The sequence below is a fragment of the Vipera berus genome, assembly GCF_964194415.1.
Source record: "Vipera berus genome assembly, chromosome: 1".
NCBI lineage: Eukaryota > Metazoa > Chordata > Lepidosauria > Squamata > Viperidae > Vipera > Vipera berus.
The window spans coordinates 360,435,049-360,448,255 of NC_138202.1; the positions used below are offsets into that span (position 1 = coordinate 360,435,049).

The window sequence follows — 13,207 nt, forward strand, 5'->3', positions numbered from 1 at the left end:
AGCGCCAGACGGCATGGCATGACATGCGTTGCGATCCATCGAGCATCCGCAGTAAAACCGTGACAGCCATGAACGTCCCCGGATTTCAATCCCAAACAATCGTAACATCGTAAAATTCCCCGTGGCGCCACGGTGGAGATCAGTGGCTCGAGAGACGTGGGGCCAAAAAGCTGTTCTGAATGGGTGTGTGTGTGTGTGTGTGTGTGTGACCTTGGGAGAACAGAAATTGAAGAGTCCGGCAGGGTTGGCAAGGGGTTATGCCGGCCGCTGGCCAACTCGTGCCCTTCGTGCCCACGAAGCTAGCGCTAATGGGGGGAGTGTGCGCGCACGGCAATGACAGCACCTGCGTGATGCTGCTCTACTAGCGCGTGTGGAAGGAAGTGTGCGCTTACAACAACGCTAGCGTCCGCATGATGTCCGCGGCATCACTACCGCCAGCATTACGCTGTGATGTTAGCACGAATGGGGTGTGTGAGCGCGCAAACGTGAATGCAGTAGCCAACCACTCATGCTGCCCAGTGCCAACAGCTTGCGGCCCGGTAATGGCCCACAGCCCACAGGTCGGGGACCCCCTGGTTTAAGGTCAACCAGATGCAGAGAAGCCTTGTTCATTTAACAACAGTTCAAAGTTATGACAACCTTGGGGAAAGGGACTTAGGACCTGTGCTCTCACAACCAAGGCATACCTCCCCTATGATTGTTTGATGGTAGCTTGGGCCCTTGGCACCGGAGCATATTTTATAACGGGGTGCAAAGGCCTGTGGTGACAGGATCATGGCTTGCGGTGTTATCGGCTTGGGTTGGGGTTAACTTTGGGGATTGCAGGATCCCCGGACGCTGCAACCGTCATAAATACGAGCCAGTGTCCAAGCACCCAAATTTCCGTCCCGCGACCGCAGGGATGCTAGAACGGTCGTAAGTGTGGAAAAACGGTCCATTGTAACAGTCACGAAACAAATGGTGGCAAGTCGAGGGCCAGCTCTCAAATTATGATCGGTCATTTCGCCACTTTTGGAAATGACGGTAGACATCACCCTAACCGTCACGGTTCGGGGCCAAGTTCTGTTACAGTCGTAAGCCGAGGACCTACCAGCCGGAAGTAAAATTTGCAGTTCTCAACAGCAATAGAACCAGGGGTGGATTATCCGTCTCTGGAGCTTTTCAGGAAGAGGCTGGACGATGGAGTTGCTTTTCCTGCAAAATTGCCAAGGGCTGGACTTGAGGATCTTTGAGGTTTCCCCCCCCCCACAACTGTAGAATTCTAGGATTCACTAGATGGGCTCAACGAAAAGCTGGACAACCACCCTTTGGGGAGATTCAGAGGGAAGATTCCCGCCCCGGGCAGAAGGATGGACTCAAAAAGTCTCCACGCGCCTGTCCAAATCGCTGCTTTGCAGGTTGAATAGAATAATAAACTTTATTGTCACTTGGAACGCAGCCTAATCGGCAGACTTATGAAATTTCATTGCCTGCAACTCTCCGAGGGTCAGCGCCTCCGATCTACACTACATCAAATAGGACAAAAAGAAACGAACAAACACGGAATTAAGGCTTAGCGCCGTGCCCGTGCGCCTGACCGCTGTGTTTCCCTCGCCTGCAAAACCCCGCATCTCTCCAGCCCAGATGTTTCCCATCGACTGCCCTAAGTAGTCCGAGCCAGCTGGCTGGACGGCGGTGTGTGTGTGTGTGTGGGGGGGGAAATTGCTGGGGCTAGTAATTTGGCCCAGGAGTTCCTACTTTTCTGGCAAGAGTTCTGTAAGTCCTTGAAGGATCCAAGAGACTTTCCTCTGCCTCTTGCATCCCTAGCTTGGATTCCTTGCAGAATAACAAAGTTGGGAGGGACCTCCAAGGTCATCTAGCCCAACCCCCTGCACCAGCTGGAAACCCTGTTACTATTTCAGACAAGTGGCGGTCCGGTCTCCTCTTAAAAGAACTCCACTGATGGAGCAAAACACAACTCCCACTGATGGATTGATTGATTGATTGATTAATTAACAGAAAAACAAAGAGCTGGAAGGGACCTTGGAGGTCATCTAGTCCAACAAGCAGGAGACCTTACATAACATTACAGACAAATGGCTGTCCAATCTCTACTTAGAAACCTCCAGTGTGGAAGACTCACAACTTCTGGAGGCAGGTCGTTCCGCCAATTAACAAAATAACAGAGTTAGAAAGGGCCTTGGAGGTCTTCTAGTCCTGGGCTTTACAACCGGTGGTACGAGTACCACCAGTGGTACATTGGCACCTGGCAGGTGGTACGCGGCCATCCTAGGAAAGTGGTACCCGGGGAGGGGAATGAGCCGAACCGGTGGCAGCACCGCAGAAGCCTGAGCGAGAGACGGATGGAGCTGCAGGGCTGTCGGGGCTCAGCGGAAGCGCCAGGATCCAGCTGGAGCTCAGCACCGATCCTGGGACTTCTGCTGAGCCCAGAAGAAGCGCCGATCAGCTGGAATGTTGCAGCCTCTCCAGGGTCTTGTGATTTACCTTCAGATGCTTGGCAACCGATTCATATTTATGACGGTCACCGTGTCCCAGGGTCATGTGAAGGGACCAAAACCTGCTGCAACCACCCAGCAGATGGTGGGAGGCGGGGGGGGGGGGAAGAATAAAAACCAAACACCCCCCACCCCACCCCCACTGCCAATCCTCAACAAAAATGCTCACAACTATGAAAACCTCGGACCGGAGGAAGAGTGCTGCCGGGCGGGCAGGCGGGTGTCTTGCTCGGCTGTGGCTTGGGGGTCACTTTTTTCAGTGCCATGGTAACTTCGAACAGTCACTAAGCAAACTGTTGTAAGTCGAGGACTACCTGCACTTCATCACTTTTTTTTTTTTTGGTCATCAAGTTTTTGACCCCTTGCTCGGTGACCGGTGGTCCTCGGATGTTGCCATATCCTAAAAGTGGCACAGTGGGTGAAAAGGTAGAAAAGGCCTGATCCAGTCCATCCCCCTGCTCAGGCAGGAGACTTTTTCCCCTTTCAGACAAACGGCTGTCGTCAAGTCTCTTCTTAAAAGCCTCCAGTTTTGGGAGCCCCCACTACGTCTGGTGGCAAATTGCTCCTTAATGCCAGGTTGTATTCTCTTCTTGATCACTTTTTTATTTATTTTATTTTATTTTAATTCCATTTATATCCCACCCTTCTCCGAAGACTCAGGGCGGCTTACAAGCTTAGCAACAGCCTTCATTCTATGTATATGCCTGCTTATTAGGGCTTTCATACACCCCCCAAGCGGCATTATTACAAAGTCAGCTTATTGCCCCCAACAATCTGGGTCCTCATTTTACCTACCTGGGAAGGATGGAAGGCTGAGTCAACCTTGAGCCTGGTGGGATCCATCGCTCCAACCCTGGAGGTGTTAAGGAAGAGACTGGACAACCGTTTGTCTGAAATGCCATAGGGTCTCCTGCCTGAGCAGGGGGTTGGACTAGATGACCTCCAAGGTCCCTTCCGGCTCTGTTCTATTCTGATTCGGGTGTTCAGCATTTATTTCTTTATAAAGCACCCCTTCCTTACCCAAGTAGAACAGGAAAAGTAGCAATTTCACCCTGAGTTTTATCGGTTCCTGAACCCAACCCAGACCCCTCTGACGGGCACAAGACCCTGGAACACAGTTCAGCATAATACTAATATTAGGTTACCACTAATATTAGGTTACTACAGTAATACTAATATTCAAACGCATTTCAACAGTTCCACCGCGCCAGCAGCTGCCCTCTGCTGCCCCCATGTGGCAGATCCTAAAGGTGCGGCTTGAGTCAGTCTGGTTTGGGCTGTCCCTGCTCAAAGTAGCCTCCCTTGGCCGGCCACCCAAAGGTCCACGCTGGCAATAAGTGGCAGTGAGTGAAAAAAAGAGGCAGCGGAGCCCTCTGCTTATGCTCAGGGGACGGAGAACCTCAAGGGCAACAGATTGTGTGCATTGCCAGAGGGTTGCCCTTGAATCGGTGTTTTACACGGACTTTGACGCTTTAAGAGGGGTGGACTTCACTTCCCAGAATTACTCAAGCAGCACGCTGGCTGGGGGATTCTGGGAGTGGAAGCCCACCCCTCTTAAAGCAGGCTGGCCGGGGGATTCTGGGAGCGGAAGCCCACCCATATTAAAGCGTGCTGGCTGGGGGATTCTGGGAGTGGAAGCCCACCCTCTTAAAGCAGGCTGGCCGGGGGATTCTGGGAGCGGAAGCCCACCCATATTAAAGCGTGCTGGCTGGGGGATTCTGGGAGTGGAAGCCCACCCTCTTAAAGCAGGCTGGCCGCGGGATTCTGGGAGTGGAAGTCCACCCCTCTTAAAGCAGGCTGGCTGGGGGATTCTGGGAGCGGAAGCCCACCCATATTAAAGCAGGCTGGCTGGGGGATTCCTGGAGTGGAAGTCCACCCCTCTTAAAGCATCCTGGCTGGGGGATTCTGGGAGCGGAAGTCCACCCCACTTAAAGCAGGCTGGCTGGGGGATTCCTGGAGTGGAAGTCCACCCCTCTTAAAGCATGCTGGCTGGGGGATTCTGGGAGTGGAAGCCCACCCTCTTAAAGCAGGCTGGCTGGGGAATTCTGGGAGCGGAAGCCCACCCATATTAAAGTGTGCTGGCTGGGGGATCCTGGGAGTGGAAGCCCACCCCTCTTAAAGCAGGCTGGCTGGGGAATTCTGGGAGCGGAAGCCCACCCATATTAAAGTGTGCTGGCTGGGGGATCCTGGGAGTGGAAGCCCACCCCTCTTAAAGCAGGCTGGCTGGGGAATTCTGGGACTGGAAGTCCACCCCGGGCTTAAGAAGTTTGAAAACCCTGCCCTAAACCGCCCTCCACCCTGTGATTCTACTGGGGAAGGCCACAGTCGTGGGCTTGTGCCTTTGTGGGGGTCTCGGGGGACTCTCCTATGCCCCGTCCAGCCCTGCTTTGCCCGCTGCTGTGCGGCAGAGAGTAATTCCCGCATCCTGCCAGCCTGTCAATCAGCAGCCCTGCCTGATCATCTCTTCCATCAGAAGGGCCACGAGTCAACTCCCTGCCTGCACCAGCACATCACACAGCCCGGGGCCCGGCCCAGTTTAACAACAACAACGACTCACACAATTCAGTAGCGCTTTTTCTCACCCGGAGATCCGTGTTTTGTTGGAACCGGTTCTTTTCCCAGGCCTGCTTTGGCAAAGCCCGGAGGAGAACTTGGCTTTTTTCGTGCACGCAAGGACACGTCCACGGACTTTCCCCACCAGGGCCGGTACTTCTGCTTCATGAGCCAGCGATGCTGGGCTTGGCTACCCTCCAAAGCAGGGAACCATGCTTCACAGAGTCCCCTGGTCGACTTCAGGTGGCCCTCGACTTACAACCGCTCGTTTAGTGACCGTTCAAAGTTACGACGGCAATGAAAAAAGGGACCATGGGCCATCTTTCACACTTACGACCGTCGCAGCATCCCCCGGTTTCACGGGACCAAAATTCAGATGCTTTGCAGCTGACTCGTATTTATGACGGTCGCAGGGTCCTGGGGATGTCGTGTGACTCCCTTTTGTGACCACCAGGCAAGCAAAGTCCCTGGGGAAGCCGGATTCACTTAACCACCATGTTGCTAACTTAACGGCTTCTGCGATTCACTTAACCACTCTGGCAAAAGGTCGTAAAACGAGGCAAAACTCACTTAACCAACCTCTCACTTAGCAGCAGCAATTTTGAGCAGCAATTAATGCTTGTAAGTCAAGGACCACCCATACACAGTTTGGTCTATTGGTTAAGGCAGCAGTTTGGTGAAGTGGTGAAGGCGCCAGGCTAGCAAGCAGGAGACGGTGAGTTCTAGTCTGCCTTAGGCACAAAACCCGGCTGGGTGACTTTGGGCCATTCATCAGGAGACTGTGAGTTCTAGTCCCGCCTTAGGCATGAAAGCCAGTTGGGTATCTTTGTGCCAATCACCAGGAGGTTGTGAGTTCTAGTTCTACCTTAGGCACGAAAGCCAGCTGGGTGACTTTGGGCCAATCGCCAGGAGACTGTGAGTTCTAGTCCTGCCCTATGCATGAAAGTCAATTGGATGACTTTGGACCAACTACCAGGTGACAGTGAGTTCTAGTCCCACCTTAGGCATGAAAGCCGCTGGGTGTCTTTGTGCCAATCACCAGGAGGTTGTGAGTTCTAGTCCCACCTTAGGCATGAAAGCCAGTTGGGCGCCTTTGCGCCAATCACCAGGAGGTCGTGAGTTCTAGTCCTGCCTTAGGCATGAAAGCCAGCTGGGTGACTTTGGGCCAATCAGCAGGAGACGGGGAGTTCTAGTCCCGCTGGGGGTTGGGGAATTCTGGGAGTTGAAGTCCACAAGTCTTAAAAGTGGCCAAGTTTGGAGAGCGCCTGTTCTAAGGAAATGTTACGGGGGGGGGGGGAAGGACGTTGTAAATCTTCAGAAGGCCAGACCTCTTCCATCAGCCTCTTGCATTCATTTACTTTATTTTATTTCATTTTTTTTTAATTTAACCTACCAGATTTAGAAACAGCCCATCTTGCTCACAGGCTATGTGTACAAATAATTCCTTTGTTTGATTTATGCGGGAAGCCGAGATGACTCTGGGTGAAAGTGTTTAAAGCAACAATATAGCAATAAAACTAGAGATAGGAACAGAACAAAAAGAAAGAGAAAAGTCAACGGGAGATAAAAACCCAAGAAGAAATGAATGCAATCTTTCTTCCCCACGTCGTTAAGCGAGTCACTGCAGGTGGTCTGTTAGCAACCTGGATGTGAAATGAATCCGGTTATATTCCCTTGACTTTGCCGGTCAGAAGGTCGTCAAAGGGGATCATGGGATGCCCCGGGGACACGGTGACCGTCGTAAATGTGAGCCAATTTACCAAGGGTCTGAATTCGGATCACGCGAGCAGGGGGGGAGGACACGGCAACGGTCGTAACTGTGAAAAATGGTCGTGGGTCACTTTTTCCCAGAGCCGTCATAATTTGAAGGGTCACTAAACGAGCTGTTGTAAATTGAGGACTACCCTGTAATTGGGAAGTAGGACAGCTAAACAGCGCGAAGCTTCCATCGCCAAGTGAAACGGCGGCTCAGTGAGTTTTGTCCCACTGTACGTCCATTCTTATAATAATGATGATAATAATCAAGTTGGAAGGGACCTTGGAGGTCATCCAGTCCAACCCCCTGCTCGGGCAGGAAACCCTATCCTGTTTCTTGCCACAGTTGTTAAGTCAATCGCCGCAGTTGTTAAGTTAGTTAGCCGCATGGTCGTTAAGCGAATCTCGTTTCCTCCCCCCCTTTGGACTTTGCCTGTCGGAAGGCCGCCAAAGGGGATCACGTGACACACACACACACACCCGGGACGCTGCGACCGTCGTAAATACGAGTTCAGTCGCCGAGCGTCTGAATTTCGATCGCATGACCGAAACGGCCGTTAAGTCTGAACACCGGTCGTTAAAGTCGCTTTCCTCAGGCCCGTCGTCACTTGGAACGGTCGCTAAACGAACTGCCGTAAGCCGAGGACCTCTGCCTTTTATGAAATCGGGCCTTTTTCCTGATTGAAGTGGCAACTGCAAGGCGTTTGATGGCGGGCTTTTTTGGGGGGGGTTCGTGTTAGGGCAAGGATCGGTGTGGCCGTCGATTGTCGTAAGTTGAGGACTAACCTCTTCTCCCTTCTTCTCTTGCTCATCCAGGAGGCCGACAGCGGAGAGGACGACAGCCGCTTCCAGCCGAGGAGGTACGTCTTGACCAGGGTGCCGAGGGGTTGGGCTGCTGGGGAAGGGAGCCGGTTAGGGTGGACACAGGCCCACCTGGACCAGGTGAGGGATCGGCCTCCGGCCAAACTGCTCTCCAGGTGGCATCGCCCAGTCGGAAGCGAGGTGTGAACCTGGAGGCTGCTAGACGGCCTGCTGCTGCCCCCCCCCCACCCTGTGGCTGGCCACAGGAGGTTCATCCTGCCAACAGCCACGCGAGAAGGTGGCAGAGGCCTGGAGGCCGGATCGTGGATGTAGCTCAGGGCTGAACCGTGGGGTCCCTGGTGCTCTCTGAGCTGGGGGGGGGGTTTCTTGTGGACGTTTCGCGACCCAACTAGGGAACCTCATCAGTGTTAGGAGGAGGTGGAGGAGGACTGTGGGATCCTTGGTGCTCTCTCAGCTTGGTGACTTTTTGCAGATGTTTCATCACCCAGCAAGGGAGCATCATCAGTGATGGGAGGAAGAGGAGGAGGAGGAGGACTGTGGGGTCCTTGATGCTCTTCTGAGCTTGGCGATTTTCTTGCAGACGTTTCAGGACCCAACTAGGGAATATCATCAGTGCCAGAAGGGGGGAGGAGGAGGACTGTGGGGTCCTTGGTGCTCTCTGACCTGGGTGGTTTTCTTGCAGACCTTTCATGACCCAACTAGGGAACATCATCAGGGCTAGAAGGGAGGAGGAGGAGGAGGAGGAGGAGGAGGAGGAGGAGGAGGAGGAGGAGGAGGAAGACTATGGGATCCTTGGTGCTCTCTGAGCTGGGTGGTTTCTTGCAGACGTTTCATGACCCAACTAGGGAACATCATCAGGGCTAGAAGGGAGGAGGAGGAGGAGGAGGAGGAGGAGGAGGAGGAAGACTATGGGATCCTTGGTGCTCTCTGAGCTGGGTGGTTTCTTGCAGACGTTTCATGACCCAACTAGGGAACATCATCAGTGTTAGGAGGAGGTGGGGAGGACTGTGGGATCCTTAGCTCTCTCAGCTTGGTGACTTTTTGCAGATGTTTCATCACCCAGCAAGGGAGCATAAATAAATAAACCTTTACTGTCAAAGTACAACATGTGTACATTGAGATTAGCTGAGCCTCCCCCCCCCCGTGCTTTCCCCCCCCCAACACACAGTGACCACAAACCCTCCATCCTACCACACCATGTGAACCAACTACACCACACACACCGGCCTCCCAAGTCAATTCTGCATACGTTCACAGAGATCATGTCCCGTTTAAAAGCCTAACAGCCCACGGATAAAAGCTATTTTTCAGCCTGTTGGTACGGCTGGCTATATTCCTATATCTCTTACCGGATGGTAGGAAAGTAAAGAGATAGCGTCCAGGGTGTGAGTCCTCCCTGAGAATCAATGATGGGAGGAAGAGGAGGACTGTGGGGTCCTGGGTGCCCCCTGAGCTGGGTGGTTTCCTTGCAGACGTTTCATGACCCAACTAGGGAACATCATCAGTGCTAGAAGAGATGGGGGTTTGTGAGGAGGGGGAGGAGGAGGAGGAGGAGGAGGAGGAGGAGGAAGACGACGACTCTGGGGTCCTCAGTGCTCTCTGAGCTGGGTTTCTTCCTTGCAGACGTTTCATGACCCAACTAGGGAACATCATCAGTGCTAGAAGAGATGGGGGTTTGTGAGGAGGGGGAGGGGGAGGAGGAGGAGGAGGAGGAGGAGGAGGAAGACGACGACTCTGGGGTCCTCAGTGCTCTCTGAGCTGGGTTTCTTCCTTGCAGACGTTTCATGACCCAACTAGGGAACATCATCAGTGCTAGAAGAGATGGGGGTTTGTGAGGAGGGGGAGGGGGAGGAGGAGGAGGAGGAGGAGGAGGAGGAAGACGACGACTCTGGGGTCCTCAGTGCTCTCTGAGCTGGGTTTCTTCCTTGCAGACGTTTCATGACCCAACTAGGGAACATCATCAGTGCTAGAAGAGATGGGGGTTTGTGAGGAGGGGGAGGAGGAGGAGGAGGAGGAGGAGGAGGAGGAAGACGACGACTCTGGGGTCCTCAGTGCTCTCTGAGCTGGGTTTCTTCCTTGCAGACGTTTCATGACCCAACTAGGGAACATCATCAGTGCTAGAAGAGATGGGGGTTTGTGAGGAGGGGGAGGGGGAGGAGGAGGAGGAGGAGGAGGAAGACGACGACTCTGGGGTCCTCAGTGCTCTCTGAGCTGGGTTTCTTCCTTGCAGACGTTTCATGACCCAACTAGGGAACATCATCAGTGCTAGAAGAGATGGGGGTTTGTGAGGAGGGGGAGGGGGAGGAGGAGGAGGAGGAGGAGGAGGAGGAAGACGACGACTCTGGGGTCCTCAGTGCTCTCTGAGCTGGGTTTCTTCCTTGCAGACGTTTCATGACCCAACTAGGGAACATCATCAGTGCTAGAAGAGATGGGGGTTTGTGAGGAGGGGGAGGAGGAGGAGGAGGAGGAGGAGGAGGAGGAGGAAGACGACGACTCTGGGGTCCTCAGTGCTCTCTGAGCTGGGTTTCTTCCTTGCAGACGTTTCATGACCCAACTAGGGAACATCATCAGTGCTAGAAGAGATGGGGGTTTGTGAGGAGGAGGAGGAAGAGGGGGGGGAGTGCTGTGGCCTCCTTGGGGTTCGAGCTTGTTTCCTTGAGACATTTCATTACCTGATTAGGTAACATCATCAGAGCAAGAAGGGAGTTTGTAGAGAGGAGGAGGAGGAGGATGATGGTGGGGCCTTTTCACGCGAAGCCTCCGACTTTTATTCTTGATATAGGTAGTCCTCAACTTACGACTACAGTTGGAAGCAGAATTTCCATCCCTAAGCCAGGTGGCTGTTAATAAGTGAACAGCACCTGATTGTTACAGCCTTTTTTTTTTGCCACGGCCGTTAAACAGATTACTGTTAAATTGAATCAGGCAGCTCGACCTGCGCTCCTTCCGGCGCGAACAAGCCGGCCTGGCCTGATGGGATGGGGTTGGGTTTTTATTATTGTTTAATGTGTTTTAATCTATTGTTATAGTTGTGGGCACTTTGTTTAATCTCTTTTCATTTTTGTATTTTGTCTTTTAACATGTATTGCCCTGTTCACCGCCCTGAGTCCTTCGGGAGAAGGGCGGTATACAAATAAATTAATAATAATAATAATAATTTCTGCCACGGTTGTTAAGTGAATCACAAAAGTCCTTAAGCGAATCCTGCCTCCCCCTCCCCATCGATTTTGTTGGTCGGAAGCCGGCTGGGAAGGCCGCAAATGGGGACCACCTGACACCCCCAGCCCACCCCGGAATGCTGCGACCGTCATAAATACAGGCCGGTTGCCAAAATCGCCCAAATTGTGATCACGGGACCGCGAGGAATGCTGTGACGGTCGTTAAATGTGAAAAACGGCCATAAGGTTCAGCGCCGTTGTAAGTTCAGTCACTAAATGAATGGTCGTAATTCGAGGACTACCTGTAGGGTTTTGCTTTTTGTTTTGTTTTTCCTGGCTTACCTTTTGTAGCCCTTTGATTCAGTAGAGCGCAAATCCAGAAAGGTGAGACGGTTGTGTTTGTTTCGTTTCGGTGTGAATTCAGCCGTTGCGGTTTGCAAACTGTTCTTTGTTGGCTTCGGCTGGCGATGGGAAACGTTGTTATGGATCCTTCAGGAAACTCCCTGCCTCCCTGCGGTGGGTGAAAGCGAGCAGAGCCGATTTTTCAATTTTGCCGCATCCCCGTTTTCTCACCATCAGGAATGAAGGTCTGTGTGTGTGTGTGTGTGTGTGTGTGTGTGTGTGTAGGAGACAAAAGAAAGATCTGGAAATTCTGTATCCAGAGGGTGGTGGAGTCTTTTGCTTAGGAGGTTTCGGGAATGTTGACAGGTCCTGTGTCTTAATAATAATAATAATAATAATAATAATAATAATAATAACAACAACAACAACAACAACAACAACAACAACTTCCTGCAATAACTCCAGCAATGCTGCAAAAAAAAACTGTGCTACTCGGAACATCTTACATTTTAAGGAGGTACCTGGTTGGTACCTAGGATGCTAGCAGCAACCCGTGTCAACCATCAGCGCCAGTCAATCTGTGTTCAGTCAACTGAGGTTCATGTAATAAATAAATAAAATAATAATAATAATAATAATAATAATAATAATAATAATAATAATAATAATAATAATAATAATAATAATAATAATAATAATAATAATAATGATACCTGGTTGATACCTAGAATGCTGGCAGCAACCCGTGTCAATCATTAGTGCCAGTCAATTTGAGTGTTCAGTTGACTTGAGTTTCATGTTTTATGAATAAAAGTTTCATATAATAATAATAATAATTAGTAATAGTAGTAGTAGTAGTAAGGACTCGATAGGTAGACAAAAATGCCAAATCCAGTCTGAACATCTGGCTGACTGTGATTAATAACAACAATAACAACAACAATAAAGTTGGAAGGGACCTTGGAGGTCATCTAGTCCAACCCCCTGCTCAGGCAGGAAACCCTATACCATTTCAGGCAAATGGCTGTCCAGTCTCTTCTTAAAAACTTCCAGTATTGGAGCACTCACAGCTTCTGGAGGCAGGTTGTTCCACTGGTTAATTGTTCTATAATCCCAGATCAATTAATCATTGCAATGACTTTCCTCTAGAAGTTGTGGGTGCTCCAACACCAGATGTTTTTAAGAAGAGACTGGAACAGCCACTTCTCTGGAATGGTTGTTCCACTGGTTAATTGTTCTAATGGTCAAGACGTTTCTCCTTAATTCCAGGTTGCTTCTCTCCTTGATAAGTTGCTACTTCTCCTGCCTTCGGGCGCTTTGGAGAAGAGCTTGACTGCCTCTTCTTTGGGGCAGCCCCTGAGATACTGGAAGACTGCCATCGTGTCCCCCCTCGCCCTTCGCCTCATTAAACTGGACATACCCAATTCCAGCAACCGTTCCTGATATGTTTTAGCCTCCAGCCCGCTGATCAGATTATTTAAAAACCAGATTATATTTCCAGGCTGGGGGAGCAGGGGAAAAAAAGGTAGGCCAAATATTTCCCTGGGAAGAAACTGTTATCTGCAAATCAGAGGAAGAACCCCCCCCCCACCCACCCCCAGCCCCCCACTCAGCTAATCTTCTGCAGGCCAGTTTTTCCTGGGGATTTTCTCTCTTTCCAGACCTCGCCATTCCCAGCTTTGCAACAGGAAATTCAGTCCAGAGGTCAGCCGGCCCGTCGGCCCCAGACAGCCCTTTCCCATCGAGAAAATATTTGAAATATGCCCAAAGCGGTTATCTTCCAAACACCATAAACATCACAGACACACGCTTTTCAGATTCTGCCCGGCAAAATCTTGGCACGGAGCGGCAAAATAACAGCTTCCTTCCTCCATTTCTCCGTCTTCTTCTTCTTCTTCGTGGTGTCAGGAAAATAGTGTCAGTGGTGCGAAAAAAGAAAAAGGTGTGATTGACGTCGTTATCCGTTCTGTGTCTCTCTCTTTCACACACACACACACACACACAGACACACACAGACACAAACACAGAAGCCAAGCACACCAGCTAGCATTAAGGTCATCGGTGGAGGGGAGAAAAATATAT

General features: G+C 51.3%; 1 protein-coding gene across 1 annotated transcript in view; it reads left to right on the plus strand.

The window, feature by feature from the left end:
• Nucleotides 1-13,207, plus strand: part of SSH2 (slingshot protein phosphatase 2) — a 153,597-nt gene that overhangs the window by 48,491 nt on the left and 91,899 nt on the right. The window contains exon 2 of the mRNA XM_081337793.1: nt 7,620-7,663. Within this exon, the coding sequence (XP_081193919.1) occupies nt 7,620-7,663 (44 nt within the window). The remainder of the gene's footprint in view (nt 1-7,619; nt 7,664-13,207) is intronic.